At 39.2% G+C, this 16636-nt stretch overlaps 1 protein-coding gene across 1 annotated transcript; it reads right to left on the bottom strand.

Moving 5' to 3' along the window:
* Nucleotides 1–521: 521 nt before the first annotated feature.
* LOC140229914 (phosphatidylglycerophosphatase and protein-tyrosine phosphatase 1-like) lies at nucleotides 522–14734 on the bottom strand. Its single transcript, XM_072310113.1, has 4 exons — nucleotides 14523–14734; nucleotides 5770–5850; nucleotides 4042–4233; nucleotides 522–1407 (listed from the first exon to the last, which is right to left on the bottom strand). The coding sequence occupies exons 1-4, from the start codon at nucleotides 14655–14657 to the stop codon at nucleotides 1225–1227; spliced, it is 591 nt and encodes a 196-aa protein (XP_072166214.1). The 5' UTR covers nucleotides 14658–14734; the 3' UTR covers nucleotides 522–1224.
* Between the last annotated feature and the right edge of the window lie 1902 nt (nucleotides 14735–16636).

The following is a 16636-nucleotide window of genomic DNA, read 5'->3' as shown; positions in this document are numbered from 1 at the left end:
GAGTGTTTGGTCACCGTACGTGGTGCAGTAGGGTGCACAACTGCAAATTTATACTATTGCCTGATTCGCCGCCACATTTCCAGCATGTGCACATTAATATGAGGAAAACAGGTGCGTGAGAGATCAAGGTCAGTCCCCCTCCAAAATTTTGTCGCCAGACTTGACAAGCTTGCCACCGAGCGTTTACACGATGAGATTACCGGGGAAAAATCCTGGTAAATGGGACATTCCCCGCAAAGCGGGAGATTGTCTGAATGCAGTGTTTACGTATAAGCTCCACACACACATGAAGCCAGAGTCTCTAATGGTGTCGGATGCCACCAATGAATGTACGCTTCAATGTACATATTCGCTGATGGGCAATTCCATTCTTGCAGACCTGTGCTAGTTGTGGTTTTCGAATGTACCCTTGGGGGCTGTAAATGAAAGAAGACGAGGGTTCCATTTCATATGAAAAAGTTGCCATGACAGCAACTCTTGCTGGAATAGTGGCAATTGTCATGGTAACGACAAGAGTCAAGTTTCCCGACTGGCTGTTGCTATGGGAAGTTGCTATTCTAGCAAGAGTTGCTATCCTAACATCTTTTATGAAACGGGGGCCCCAGTTCAATATAGCCTTTTGTCAAGGCCCTCTCGCTGTATGATGGCTATAACAGGTGAACGAAGTGAGCCCAGATGATCACGACAGTGCGAGGGCCTTTTGAGATCTGCTTTACACATTATTATTCATGACACATGATCCCTCATAACTGAATAGTCATATTAACAGGTTTCAGTCGACCAATGGAATGGCGTGCTCCCCACAACCTCCGTCTGGGTGCTGTCCTGCCTGTTCGCACGCATTACTGACCACTTGTGGAGGTCTGTGTCGTGCATTCGCTGTATGCAATTCAGGATCGGGCAGACAGACATGCAGATTGGTCGACATTTGCTCCCAAAATCGGGGAGCAAAAGTGGTTATTTCAAAGGGCTAACAAAAGGATGGAATGCAGATCTCAAGAAAGGCCCTTGAGCAACCCCACCCGGCTGCCCTCTCTTCACCATACAGCAAGGGGGCCTTGGCAAAAGGCTAAGTTCAATCATGCAAGCCTTTTATCCCCATTCGGGTACTGGGTCTGGAACCATTCAAGCAAGTCACCACTGTTTTCCTATTTCATTTGCTCGACATCGCTTTTGCATGGATCATTTGTCGATTCCAGATGGGGAGCGGGTTTCCTGCACCTTTTATGAGTCCGGGACGTCAGCTTTCTCTGAAGGCGATCTGGGGCTAACAGGTCCCTTTTTGCCTTTCTTGACGTGCTTGTCATAGTAGCGGTACATGGCGCGGAAGTGCTTGTCCTTGAGGATGATGTGAGGGCGCTTCGCCTGCATGAACACCTGCGCCTCCTGTGGTGTGCAGTGGTTTGACTATTGACAGAGATAGAGAAAGGAAAAGATGGTGAGTAAAAAAGTTTAATTCTGCAATTTGTGCCGGTAATATGACAGTACTGTATATCAACAGCATTGTAAGCTGATAAATATGATAATGCAACTTTAGCAAAATCCATTTCCTCTTTCTTCAATTTATGTCGACAATGATCCACGAACCCCGGAGCTCTGTCATTTATTGACCGATTGTTACCATACTTGGCATACACTTTGTACCTGTGTCCCATCAGATATATTTCAGGAATACATAGTTATGTTTATGAACTACATGTATTATCCAATTTTCTTCTTTATCAATCTGGTCAATAATGGAAATATGCATATTTTCCCCCAACATATTGAATTCTCATAGTTTTGTTTAATACACCAGAGCAGAAATCTCTTTTGTACTTGTAAATTGAAGAAAGGTGATGTGTAAGTGTATATCTTGACATTATATAATGAACAATATAATGTGTCTCGCCCATTCGCGTACAAGAAATTGTACGCAAATGGGATATAACAGATAAAAAGAGATATGAAAGGGTAAAAATTTATGGCAAAAAAGAAACGTGCCATAAAAATTTAACATTGGGCCCTTAAAGTTTGTTGACACCTGCCTGTGACCTTTGACCTTGTGGTGACCATTCACTCCCCAAGGGACATCTACCATCCAAGTTTGGTCACAAACGGACCTATGGATCAAAAGTTATGACCCATAATAGAAACGCGCCATAAAAATTTAACATTGGGCTCTAACAGTTCATTGACCCATGCTTGTGACCATTGACCTTGTGGTGACCATCCACTCCCCAAGGGACATTTACCATCCAAGTTTAGTCACAAATGGAGTTATGGATAAAAAGTTATGACCCATAATAGAAACGTGCCATTAAAACTTAACATAGGGCTCTAAAAGTTTCTTGACCCCTCCTTATGACCTTTGACCTTGTGGTGATCATCCACTCCCCAAGGAACATCTACCAGCCAAGTTTAGTCACAAACGGATCAATGGATCAAGAGTTATGACCCATAATAGAAACGCGCCATAAGAACTTAACATTGGGCTCTAAAAGTTTGTTGACCCATGCTTGTGACCATTGACCTTGTGGTGACCATCCACTCCCCAAGGGACATCTACCATCCAAGTTTGGTCACAAATGGAGTTATGTATCAAAAGTTATGACCCATAATAGAAACGCGCCATAAAAACTTAACATTGGGCCCTAAAGTTCATTGACCCCTGCCTGTGAGCTTTGACCTTGAGGTGACCTTCATATACGATAAAATGTGAAACTTTGTATGACCCCTCTTCCCTCGAAGTTTGATTGCAATTGAAGCCCAGAGTAAAGAGTTATTGAAGTTTTTGTAGCGTTACAGACGGATGACGTACGGACAGACGCCGCAGGCGATCTCCTAGTCTCCCCTCACCTCCGGTGGGCTCGACAAAAAGTGGGAAATGCTTATTCAAATTAGAGACATATGAATATTCATTAGCAACATGAAAGTCGAATGGTTCTTGCTTCCCTTTGCTTCCCATTTCAGACTATGTATTTTTTTTAATTTCTTGTTTTAAAGCTTTTGTTTTTCCTTGTTTTGTTATCTTAAATAGTTAACAATAGCCTAAGAGAATGTTATCTGAGCAAATTAAGTTAGAAAAAAAAGAAATTCTTCCAACAACTTTTCTTGTAAAACCCAAACATTTCACACACAAAAATCACAAACTGCCATTTTTTGTGATACTGGTCACAAATATGTACTATATCTACGATATTGTACACGACAGTACCCACACATTTTTGCAAATAGGGTCTCAACTTGTGCAAGAGATGTAAAAGAAAATAATCATAAAATTTCAGCATGAAATTCACTTCCAGTAAGAAATACTGCACACAATGTCAAGGGGTGCTATTTTTTCCCACCCCACCTGGCTATTGAAGGCTAAAAATGACGCTCAGTTTCATTCAACTTTACAGAGAGAATATATTTTCATAGAACAGCAAGACAGTGGAGATGAAGTGGTCTAGTGGAGTGCACCTCCATCACAAAGGCCTGGGTTCAAATCCTATCTTCACTTTTATATTAACACTGCTCCTCTCTATCCAGATGTGCAAAAGGGTACCTGGTAGGTAGGAGAATGTTCATGTGATCGGATATTCAAAATATGGATGCCAAAATGATTCCCGATGGAATCCCATTTTCTTTGCTCAATTTTCCACTAATAAATAATATTCATTTCTGGTCAGTTTTTCTGTTTTCGTATGTTAAAATTTTGTTACAGTCAAAAAGCAAAGAACATGAATGTATAAGCTGTTATTTTTGCAGACAGATATTTTCGCGAATGAGGAGGTCACAGACATTTTCGCAAGATGTTGTTTTCACGAATTGACACAGAGGCCTCTATAAGTGCACTACTACCTTAGCATACATATGGTGACATTTTCGCGTGTTGTTAAATTCGCGGTCCAACTGTGATTTGCGAAATTCGAGAAAATTAAACCCTCACGAAAATAACAGCTTATACAGTAGATGACAATCTTTTGACTTGAATTCTTACATCATTGTAATGAGCATTTTGTTTTAACTGTGCTCGTTATAAACAGGAGTGCGTTGTATATCAACAACTTTCCGTACCTCCATGAGGTAGCATCCAACCAAGGTGGCGCTCCGCGTCCTCCCCGCCTTGCAGTGGACATAGACTGAGTTCCCCTCCTCGGCGTGCTTCTGGATGAAATGCACCCCTTGCTCCAGAAAGTCCTGGTTGGGCACGCCACTGAAGTCTACCGTGGGAAGATGCAACTGCTCTATGCCATGGCTGGCCCACTCCTGCACATAGAGGGAGCAGGATAAGAATGGTTTTTAAAAAAAATCAGAAAGGTTAAAGGTCAAGAGTGCCATGTGACTTTTCTTTTTCATGGTTACTTTTATTTTCACTCATATTCTGTTTGTACAATGTTGAAAAGATTCTCTACTGCTGCATAACATCTGAACCAAATATATAACAGGTTGAAAGGTCAAAAAAAAACCACCAAATTTGAGACAGAAGCAATACACTTTAGTGTGTTTCTACATATTGCCATTTCAATGTTCCAACATGAATTTCATCATTTAGAGGATCCTAATAATTCTGCACTTGAAATAATGAAAATGACGACATCAGGACTCGAATTACTTTTTTTTTCAAGTCTACTGTATGATATACTAGCAATTTGGCTGTTGTTTTTTGTAAATCAAAATAAAGGGATATAAAGCAACACCAAATCACATATGTTATTTCATGGACTTGTCTGCCAGGATAATAAAGGAAAGGGTAATCTGCTATGTACTACCACACATCTTGGTGATGTGGAGTGAGTGATATTAAAAGCACATGAATGCGACTAGACAGATGGTCGAGGAAAAATGTGCTGAAGGTGATGTACAAGTGTGTGTCTCCCACGCATGACGAGCTGATGTTCTCTGACACTGCGGGTGATTCTATTTGTTTCGCCCTGAACATCGACAATCGATAAACCAGGATTGCAAACAAAGCCTTCGAGTACATTCATCTTTGCATTTTGTTGCTGTTTTCCCCTTCTGTTTTGAGCTGCACTGTCTGTTTTGCCCGACCTCAGATGGACCAGACATTATCAACACTTTTCATGGATCAGACTGCAATCTTTGTATCTCTATTTCATTTTAAATTGGCACTAGGTTCACCTGTGGAGCAAGTGGCACCTACAGTGTCAACATATTGACAGATGCCTAGTTCATGGACGCTGCGACAATGAGCTGAACACACCCTGTCTAGATGGAGCTAGACACTGCATGAAACCTGAATAAACAGACAGAGTGGGCTTCATATATGTTTTACTCGTGAATGTAGCATGACCTTGAAAACATTATGCCCAACCATCACAAAGTGCACTTGAAAAACACACCACATCATATAATGTTAGACAGTACTTGATGTAATGATTATGAGGTGTATTAAACAAGTATATCAAAATTTGAAATATATTATTTGTTCCTTTGGTTTTCTGCTTTGTCCATGAAGAAAGAGTTGAATTGGTACATGTACTGTATGTGTATTTGTGACTATTCAGAAGGATCATCCCTGCATTGTTAATCTAATAAACTGTAGAACTCCAGATTCATGGATCAAAAGAATATGTGTCAAACCAGGGGACACAGGCAAGTCCCTTTATAATGAAGTCTTCGAGACCAGCAGTTTTCTTTCGCTACAAATGTATATTGAATCAACATTCTAACCAAAGGGAATTCTGCACTGCAGACGTTACCGATACAGATTCGGGAAGCTTAACTTTTTATTAATTGTAATGGGAGCACCCTGTACATTACAATGGATGGAAAATCACGAACCTCTTTGTTGGGTGTCCGACCCTGAAGTTCAAAGTCCTCGTTGAGGGAAATAATGCCTCTCACATTCTCCTTTTCCTTCAGCTGAAACACAAGCAAAAGAAATCAAAAGGAAAGAAGAACCACTGGTCAGTAAAGACAAGGTATATCATCAGAGGATGGACAGTTTAAAGTGTCCCCATCGGAGCCACTGACTACAAATCTACATACAGTATATTATGTGACCCTGCACCAGAAAACAAACAGAAAGTCGCCAGACATGGATTTTTAGTTAAGGGCAGATTCTGAAAGAGCAGACTCTAAGCTTTAAAATGATGTATAACTCAATTCAAAAGGATTCTCCTAACCTAATTAAATATTGGAAAGAAAGCACACACTCTGCAAAGTGTGAACTGAGAAAAGAGGTTATGAAGTACAGGGTCTATTCAAGTGCTTAAAGGGACTGTACAGTACTGGTTGAGGTGGGGATTCATGTTTTGAACATTCCTAAGTGAGATAATGAAAAACCTCTAATGAAATATTAAAGAGCATGTAATTTTAAGACGGATTGAACGTTTATTTGATGAAAATTGGTTTTCAAATGGCCGAGATATCCAAAAAAAAGCTAATAATAAAAGGCGACATGCCACAACTTTATTAGGATCTCTTTGTTTCACATTATTTTTGGATATCTCAGCCATTTCAAAACCGATTTTTATTGAATAAACTTTTGATACCCCTTAGAACTGCATGCCTTTGACATCTCATAGAGTGGTTTCTGAATATCTCGCAAAACGTTAAAAGCTAAATCCTCACCTCGACCAGAACTGTACAAACCCTTTAATCTTTACTAAGCCATGCTACCTGTGCCATGAATGGGACAAAATCATGATGTTAACCACTGTAGCACCAACAATTAAGGGATTATCAGATTAAGCTGAAATTGAGCATGGTCTATTACCACATTCTGACCATGATAAATGTCAACTTTCAGAGCAGTAGCATCATCCTTTCAAAAGTTATTAAGAGTTGAAAGTGAAGAGGGTGCAAAGGATTTTCAGGAAATGAAAGGGGCCTCTAAAAACCTGATCACAATACTCTACCAAAAAAGGGCTTGTAGAAAAACTGCTGAAAACCCACTTTCCCATTCAATTCGTGATCCCAAACTCAAGAATAATGCAGAAGAATAGCTCTTTCAGAAAATATGAAAAACTAAAAATTGTATACGTTGACCCATTTCACCTTTCTTGAGTCCTCACGTAAAATCAAGGGGTGCGACTTTTTGTTTGTTTTGGGATGCACGGTCACTACTATGTCAGTATGAAGTATACCTTTTTTAAAGGGGAATAAAACCCAAACATGCAATGTACATGCGGATGGAGTGAATGCAAACATATTACTAGCACACCAAAATAGTTGTAAGTGAACTTTGAGGAAAATAAGACAATCCATTCAACAGAACATTTATACAAATTTTTAAAGTTCCGGCACCATATTTGCTGGATGTGAAGATTGTACAACAGTTTGTGATATCACAGTAAAACAACATGAAGAAAAAAAAAGTAGTTTGGATGTTATGCAATGTGCTTTTATAAAGCTCATTATTGTACAGTATCATACATACAGTACACTTTTTTTTTCTTTGTTAGATGAACAGGGCAGTAAACGTACCCTGGCATGAAGTAAAACTTCTCAAATTGAAAAGCTGGAGACAGCCACAAATATCAAAAGCCATCTTGGCCTTACACTTTTCTACACCCATAGCTACAACATTCTACCACTTAGTGAATAAAAATATCAGTCAGTTTTAGAGTGTTGTCTGACAATACCATATTTGGCATATTTGTCCATAATACATTGCGCCAGAAAACCACTCTACAAACAGCACGGCTATGGTTCGATTCTATTCACTGCCCATGCATTTACTTTCAAGATAAAAGTAATGTCAGAAATTATGTCATTGAAAACTACTGCTGGATGCTTTAAATAAAAGGATAATTTGCAAAAGTAAAAGAATGGTATTAAATTTAATAGAATGATTCTGCATGTATAGGGAGGAATAAAGTAAGAGAGGTCGACTCTGAGGGAATAGCAAATGTAAGCAACTAAACAAAACACACTATGCCATCTCAGAAATCAATGTCAAAGGTGAACAGATTTACACAAAAATACAACACTTCACCAAATGAATACTTAAAAAAAAATAAAAAGAACCAAATACTTCAAGACATTGTGTAGTCCCTGAGTAAAAGCAGAGATAGGAGACCTACCAAAAGGAAAAATACATACATGTGTGTTAAAGGGACTGTACAGTTCGGGTTGAGGTGAGGATTAATACATGCTGTAGCTTTTAAAATTTTTCGAGATATTCAGAAACCACTCTATATATGAGATTTCAAAGAGCATGCAATTCTAAGGGGAATCAAAAGTTTATTTGATGAAAATCGGTTTTGAAATGGCCGATATATCCAAAAACAAGGTGAAACAAAGAGATCTTAATAAAAGGCGTGTCCTGTCGCCTTCTATTATTTTCACTTTTATGGATATATCTCAGCCATTCGAAAAACCAATTTTCATCAAATAAACGTTGAATCCTTCTTAAAATTACATGCTCTTTCATATATTTCATATTACGACGTTTCTCATTATCTCACTTAGGAATGTTATAATCCTGAATCCTCACCTCAACCAGTACTGTATAGTCCCTTTAATACATTGTACCATGTTGACTTTGTATAATATTGTACAATATAGGTCAGGAACGTACTATGCAAATGTACTTTATCCTGACCTACAACAATTGTAATCTGATACGATAACAATTTCTATTCCATAATCATCGAACAAGGCAAGCCAGATATTAATCCATTTAGAATTTCCTGTGTGCATTAAGCAGTCATCTACCACTACATGTAAATGTTTGCTCCCATATTGCAAATTGTAGATTTAGGCCTACAGTGTATGAATATATTAAAACAAAGGTAATCTCTACAACCATTCTCTCCATCCTGCAAACCCAAAATTGTTTTACCAAGTTCACTGGAAACAAATCTTGACATGTTTTTAATACTGGGAGCTACAACCTCAGTGAGGCTTTCTCCGTCTATCGTGAAAGATGTTAATCTGGCTGCAATCCTGCTGAACTTCCTTTGATGTACATTCAAATTGGCAACCATTTACCATGGTTATATGTGGGTAAAACAGAGTATTTTCTTTATAGAATGATTTGCTTAGGGTTTGGATGCTTTAGCTGATCTTGTGAGCCCAGTTCGGGAAAAGTCAAAACAGGGCACATGCAGTACTCCAACCCAAAGCACCTTCTGATCTGGAGCTTCTCCCGCCTGAAACCCCTAGCAAACGGGAGACTCCAAGTTGATGTGTGCGAAGCGCGAAGTTCCTAGGGTTCTAGATGCTCTCTGGTGCTAATCTAAGGCTTATTTTTTTCAACATACAATAGCAATAAGTAAGAAATCCTTTCCAACGGGAGACACAGAGCCAGGGCGGGAGAAATTAAATCTCAAGCGGGAGAACAGGAGATTTTGCAGAAATGGGTTTTCGGCGGGAGATCTCCCGTCGAAAACGGGAGAGTTGGAGTCTCTGGCAGTACACCTCCGAGAAACTTTGCATGAGCTGTCTTTATCATGGAATCAGAGCTGCAATGTAACATCAAAAGTTATAGCTGAGAATACACATGTAGTGTGAAACATTACAACCTGCTTTTTAAAAATTTCAATGAGAATGGTGCTTCTGTTTTGTTCAGAGTACCATCCTACTCCACTGTAATTTAAACTCTAATTTACAGTACTTTTCAATTTTGCTATAAAAAACAAATATGTGAAATTTTCCCCTCCTCTGTTAAGTACCTGATAAAAATTGATGATGCACTATACATGTACCTCTGAGGTGGGTTTACAACAGAATATAAAGGTATGGCATAGTTTTGGCTGAGATGTGAAGTCACGTTTTAACTTTTTGTGAGATACCACTTATATGAAATATCCAAGAGCATACACCTCAAAGAGCAATCAAAAGTTCATTTGATGGAAAAAAAAAAGCTTTGAAATGGCTGAGTAAAATGTGGAAGCCACCTTTAAGTATGACCCCTTTGTTTTGTTTTGTTCTTGGATATCTCAGCCATTTCTAAACCGATTTTCATCAAATAAATTTTGAATTCCTATTAGGATTGTACCTATATACTCTTTAATATGTCATTTACAGATGTATGTGGTTTCTACAATGTAATTATCTCACAAAAAGTTAAATTTTGAATCCCCCATCTCAATCCAAACTAAACAATCCCTTTGATGCTAAATTGGAATCTTCTCCTTCCCCAACGCCTTCCTGGTGGTCAATAAAAATGTCCAACTACAGTGTCAAAAGAAGCCAGCAGACTTGTACACAGTCTGCAGTAGGTGTGTGCAATAGGGGTGCAATATACTGTATGTGCCACTGGCCAGTAACTGGAGTGGTGACCAGTCCCGATTGATTTTTCGATCAAACACACCCATTGTTCGTCTCACCCATTTGTTTGAACTCTCTCAATTGATATTGGCATGCGACTAACTTTCGGAATACGGCATCCCTTTTAAACTGTGAAGCGGATACACTGTGAGTTATTTCAGAGTATGGTTACACTCTTTACTCGAGTGGCATTATATTGCACCTTGTCATCACTATTGAAGTAGATCAATTTTTGTTGCCATATTCTCAATGACATCAAAGAATTGATCCTTGTCAGTTGTTTAGACATTATATATTGACCAGATTTACAAATTGGACCGAAAAAGAACAACTATTGTAAATAGTCAGTGGTGGATCGGGGGGGCCTCCCCTTTATTGTTTTAGAAGAAATGAATTTGAAAACATGGAGGGGGCGTGTGCACCATCTTTAATGTTGTAAAGGCGCCCCCCCCCCCCCCCCTCCTTTTACGGAATTCCTGGATTTGCCCGATAGTAGATCCATGAGCAAGTTACATGTATGTCAACCATTATACTCATATTATTCCTCCGGAAGTGTCTTTTGAAAATGTCTTCTTTGCAAAGAAAACTGATAAGAACTGCTTATCAAGTTCTCAATATTCTGCTGCAATTTGTGTGGTATACTAGTACACGTACTAAACTAAAATTGAACATGTTTCACTAAACACATTCTTGCTTTTCACACACACCCTGTTTGCTAGATTTCACACTACATTGTACACCATTGTACCTCATCAAGTCTAGCACTGGTTGAGAAGTAAAGGGTGTTAGAAATAAAGAAACACCAATTTATGCTTTCTCCTGTGATGTTGTATGTTATCTGGAAAGATTTTGTCCACTTGAAATTTGTTATAAGTATCTGATCAATGAAAACTTTCATTCCCCATGTATAATTCCATTATTCCAATGGGGGGAAGACAAACCAAATAACTCAGCATTGTTTGAATCAATACATTCATCAGCCTGTGAATCACATATCAACAAAAAAGAAGAACAGATCATATCAATAATTCAACAAATTTACACTTAGCATACTGGTGGGAATTAGGCATAGTCTACATGACTTGATTCACTGAAAATAACCAACAATATCGACTGCAGTCTAAAAATAAAAGATTCTATTCTGTATTTAATATAAACTTATCTCAGTAGAGTGATTGAGAAAGTATTGTACATAGCCATTCAAAACTTATTGTCGTCCACACGAGCACAAACATGACATACAAATGCTCAAGTGGATCTCGCCTCCCACACACCCACATCATGTGTTGAGGGCGAGGCCGCTCAATGAATTGCTTTTGGAAATACTTCTGAAGAGTGAATACAGTCGGATCTTGTTGGTATGAGGTCACGCTCGTTCCTACACAATACGGATGAACGACTATGAGCCATTGTCAGTGTTTTTGTCCTGGACCACTGAGACGAATAGGCTCGTGGAATGCACGCAACTGCGCCCTGTAAACCAACCTCATATGTGCAGAACTGTTGTAGTGTGAAACTTGGATTTAATTTGCATGCAAAATCCCAAATCCTTCCAACTCTTCTTCCTCACTTCACTTTCACTTCACAAGTCTGATGACATCATCTCAAAGCTCCTTACAAAGCAGTTAGTAGTTAAATACAATATACATGTTGTACTCCTTTGCAATACCCGAACAGGGTGATGGCTTATAAATGCTTGTCATGCTGTGTTTATCTACCGTAGTCATTCTTGTACAAAATGTGTACAGATTGAATACCATCAGATAAAGTATTAAAAGAGCAGTGTTTATGAATTGGACCCTACCCATTCTGTGACTGCCTGTACAAGACATTTTATAATTTTTTAGCTGAATTAGGGTGAGTTAATCCTTGTAATGAATGTTAAGTGACAGACAGACTTTGCAGACAGAATTTGTTCAACATTCTAGAGACTTCAGTCACAACTTGAATAACACTAGTGCATCTGGCCTAGAATCAAACCATGTTGAGGTTTCCATGACTTAACATTGGAAAATCCAATAACCTACACATCATGGCATAAATTTCTGACAGATATGCAGAAGGCTTCAAACTTTACGATAGTTTGCAGACCGCCTGCAACAGTGGTACATCATGGTAAAACAACACAATCTGTACCATGAAGTATTTTTTTAACATTTTTATTTTCTAATGTCACATCATTCTTTTAAGACTTTGAATTCAGAAAGTGACACAAGTTAGAATTTTTTTTTCAAATATTTTCAAATATTTTTTTTCTGCAATAAATGGCTTAACCAGTCCTCATCTTAGAACATTTATATGACAGCAAACTGACTATCCAATCTACTTTCAGTGTATACATGTACATGAATGGAATGTAGTATAGTTTTTGTTGAACCTGGCTTCAGGTTTCTAACTTCTTCTCTTTTTTTTTTTTGGGGGGGGGGGGGAGATAATGAGAAACCTCTCATGAAATATGAAAGAGCATGTAATTCCAACAGGAATTCAATATTCATTTACAGTAGGCTGAGATATCCAAAACTAAGAGCTATAATAAAAGCTGGCTCCCATCTTTTATTAGGATCCCTGTTTTTATGCCTCCACCAATAAGTGTCGCCGGAGGCATTATTTTCTTTGTTTTAGGATATATTTCAGCAATTTAAATCTGATTTATTTTCATCAAATAAGCTTTGAAATCCTCTCAGAATGGTATGCTCTGTAACATTTTACAACTGGTTTCCCAGTATTTTGCAAAAAGTTAACCCATTGGCACTGAGGACGGGCTAATTTTGCTACAACATGCATTTCCCATACACACTTGTCCGGGTATACTCGGGACTTGTCCTAAACGGGTTAAAGGCTGAATCCTCATCTCCACCAATACTAGACTGTTCCTTTAAGTTGTGTGTGTGTGTGTGTGTGTGTGTTTTGCCCTAGCTGATCTGTTGTCCAATATAGTTCAGTTAAAGTTCTCTCCTCAATAGTTCTTGCAATCGGTATGGTCTACTCTCCTTGAAAAATTAGATACCAATCAATCAGCAAAGTGTAGCTGTACAAATCACCCTCCTGTCTGCAACATGCTTTTCTGAGATCATGAAGTTGATATAAAACAAGGTCAAATGGGACACCAATCTGCACAGATTCTAAAAGTGCTATTTGCAAATTGGTAAATTTGTTATTTTAGTTTCTGGAAATCATCAATTCACATTCTCATCAAGCAAAATGATCTGATGGCTGTCCTTGTAATGTTGTACAGATGCACAAAGATGGGAGTTTCTGAGGAGTCTTTGGAAGTTGAAGGTTGTCAATGTTATTTGAATGGGAATACTTTATGGTATTACAGAGGTCATAATGCTCACTTTTGGGGCAGTAGAATGGGGGGGGGGGGGCTGCAGCCTCTCCCTTACATTTTGTGTTTTGCTCATAAAAAATAATAACAATATAACTAGAAAAGCACTCAGAAAACACAGACCTACGCCAAGCCAGCAACTCATATTCCAACCTTACACGCATGCAAGCCTTTTGTAACGTCATTGCACGGCGCCTTGCCCGAGTAGAGTGCGCGCTTTACACTGTAGGGCGCATATACAATGTATGTAAACCTCCAGTACGTCAGGGCTGCCAACATTGGAAACTAATTGAGAGTGAGACTCCCATAGGCCAATGCTATAGTTTTGGAGTCAAAATGAGTGAGATCAATAGAAATGCATGCAAATGAAATAAAGTTTTAGAGTGAGAAAGGACCAAAATGAGTGAGTCTCACTCTCAGTGAGTGAGAGTTGGCAGCCCTGCAGTACGTGCAGCTTGAGCCACACGTTCATTGACCTTACATAGTGTTAAAAAGATGAAAAATCCTTCAAAATTGAATGAGGCTATGTTCCTTGTGTCGACCCATCGACGCTCTTCAAGTTCGAGATCCGCCAGCTGGACCATGATTTAGCCTGCTTGCGAGCTTTGGGCACAGTAAGCGTTATAGTGCAAAGAGAATGCAAGTTTCATTTTAATCGGTACTGGTATGAAAAACTTTTTGAGTTATTTTGCAAATAGACAAACCAACGCTGCTGATCACTTAACCTCCTCCTTCCTTGGCGGAGGTAATGAAAGATACATAATCAGAAAGAGTCCAGTAGTCCTCCCCTCTGAAAAATGTTCTTCTGAGACACACAACATAAATTAGCTTTGACATGGATGTAACCTACAAAATTAAATGAGACAGTATTCCTGGAAATATCACACCATATATCCTGGCCAATTTCAACTTCAGTGTACATCGGCAAACTCTATTTCAAAATTTAATCTCTGTAATTATCTCTTTCAGTCTTTGGCTTTAAACATACCTGAGAGATGTAACTCCTGAATGGTAATGCTCCAAGGATCACTGTCTTGTCTATCCTGTCGTACCAGTTTCGCGATGACACGTTCTTCATAAACACGTTCCAGTAGAGCGTGGTGTAGAATAGTGCTTTACCCATCGTGATGTGACGAGTGTTACTAAAGTCAATGCCAGTATTTTTTTGACAGTTTTTAGACAGTTTTGCACAATCATAGAAAAAGTAAAATTTCAAGGCATCATCCTAGCCTACAGTAGGTAGCGCTAACAAGTAACGTTACACTTAGTAACAGTAATAACACTTTGGATTCCCTTGCCTTAAAATGAAAATCTTAGCAAACTGCGGTTCTAGACCACAGTCCACACTCTAGTAGTAGTATAGTAGTACTAGTAGTATTGATTACTACAGAATGTAAGCTGGATATTGAATACCGGTATTGTATTGTCTATTGAATCGCTTGTGAGACAGGGTGATAACGTGCAATTCACTGTCTGAACCTCCTCAAGTGGTTTTCAATGCAAATACAAGAGGAAAATCCTTAACAGTCGAGGAAAACTGCCAGTAAATTTAATTCAAATGGTGACATATAGTAATTCTAGCCCTCGATTCGAGGGTCACGCTACATGGAATTTTAACTTGCAAATGTAGCTTGTACACGAAGCTACAGCTAAACACATGCACACAATGCAATGATTACTCTGCTGCTAGCGTAGTAGTAGAGTTCCCAGCCAGGTCGCACACCAGCGAACGCTCTCAAGCAGCCGGCCCGACGTCTACGGCTTACGAAGAGGATGTGAATCCGATGCTATCACACGTGCTGCTACGATGGATAGATATTTGGCTACCGTTTGTCGAGTTCTAGCGGATCACTCTCTCTCCTTGGATTAGACTCTAGTCCATGCGGCAAAGTATGTTTTCTACCAGTGAGGCTGGAAAGTGGACTTTAGTAAATTAAGAGCGTAGCGAAATCCATCGCGAGTGGCCGAGGTACCCTGTCTTTGCTTCCACATGGGGACTAAACTTGTATGTAAATGAATGCGATGCGTGCACCGGTACCGCGTACCGATTCATTTGCAGCCGACCCGCCCGATGCGCGCTTCCTGTATGTACACGTTCGACACGTTCCCACTGCACTGAACTACACCAGGGAGCACTCCCTGACTAGTCCGCGCCGTGTACACCTGTACGAGCTGAAATTTTCGCGTACAGATATTTTCGCGAAGAGCTACTTAGCGGACATTTTCGCGTATTGTTAATTTCGCGGTAGCGAGGGTCGAACTGAACGGTTGAACTGATCTTAGTTATTTGTGCGTTATTATTTTCGCGTGTTGTTATTTTTTTTTTCGGTTCAAAGGCGATTCGCGAAATTCGCGAAAATAAAACCACCGCGAAAATTTCAGCTCGTACAGTATGCTAGCTCGTTCCCCACTGGGCTCCCCGAACCGTACCGCAGTACCGATACCGCGGCGGCCGCTGCGTTCCAGCCCATCGAAAAAGGTTCAGTATATATTGCTGGATGAGAAGACTACAATTCATGACGTCATACATGGACAACGATAATGATTAGCAAAGAAAAAATAATGTAATACTATAGTACATGCATTCAAAGAAAATTCAACATCTTTTTAAAAGAAAAGTACGCATTTCCAAGGTTTGCTACAGATGTTATTCCCTTGCCTTTGTAATATGGTTAGGAAGGGTAGCATAGGGAGAATTATTTTAGAGGGTTTTATTCTGGATAGGCCATATACTTGTTAGCTATAATTTTGTTAGCTATGTGTTATTCAACATATTTTCCACGTTTCTAGCATGAATTGAACACTCTCATGTAAGTCTATCTGTTCAACCCATGCTAGAAAACTGGAAATATGCTGAATAAAACAGGCAGAGCTAACAGAATAAAGCCCACCTCCAAAACAAGTCTCCCTATACCTACCTTTCCTAACCATTCATATACTATACCCAAAAGATCTTGAACCCCTCAATATTCACTCGATTCCCCCCCCCCCCCTTCAAAATCAGCTTACTATACCAGACAGACATCGCTGTAACTCTTCCCTTCTTCCTTGGTTCCCCGTCAAAAAAAAAAAAAAGAAAAAAAAGAAAAGAAAAGAAAAGAA

This window comes from Diadema setosum, chromosome 6 (assembly GCF_964275005.1).
Source record: "Diadema setosum chromosome 6, eeDiaSeto1, whole genome shotgun sequence".
In the NCBI taxonomy this organism is placed as follows: domain Eukaryota; kingdom Metazoa; phylum Echinodermata; class Echinoidea; order Diadematoida; family Diadematidae; genus Diadema; species Diadema setosum.
Note: the sequence above shows the minus strand (reverse complement) of the source record. Positions and strands in the feature narration are given on the sequence as shown.

Bases quoted from the DNA above. Each gene is read 5' to 3' on its own strand.
- LOC140229914 (XM_072310113.1), bottom strand. From the start codon at position 14,657: ATGGGTAAAGCACTATTCTACACCACGCTCTACTGGAACGTGTTTATG. The intron at 5,851-14,522 runs GTATGTTTAAAG...CTTGTGTTTCAG, and splicing joins TCAGGAGTTACATCTCTCAG to CTGAAGGAAAAGGAGAATGT. The intron at 4,234-5,769 runs GTTCGTGATTTT...CTCTATGTGCAG, and splicing joins GTCGGACACCCAACAAAGAG to GAGTGGGCCAGCCATGGCAT.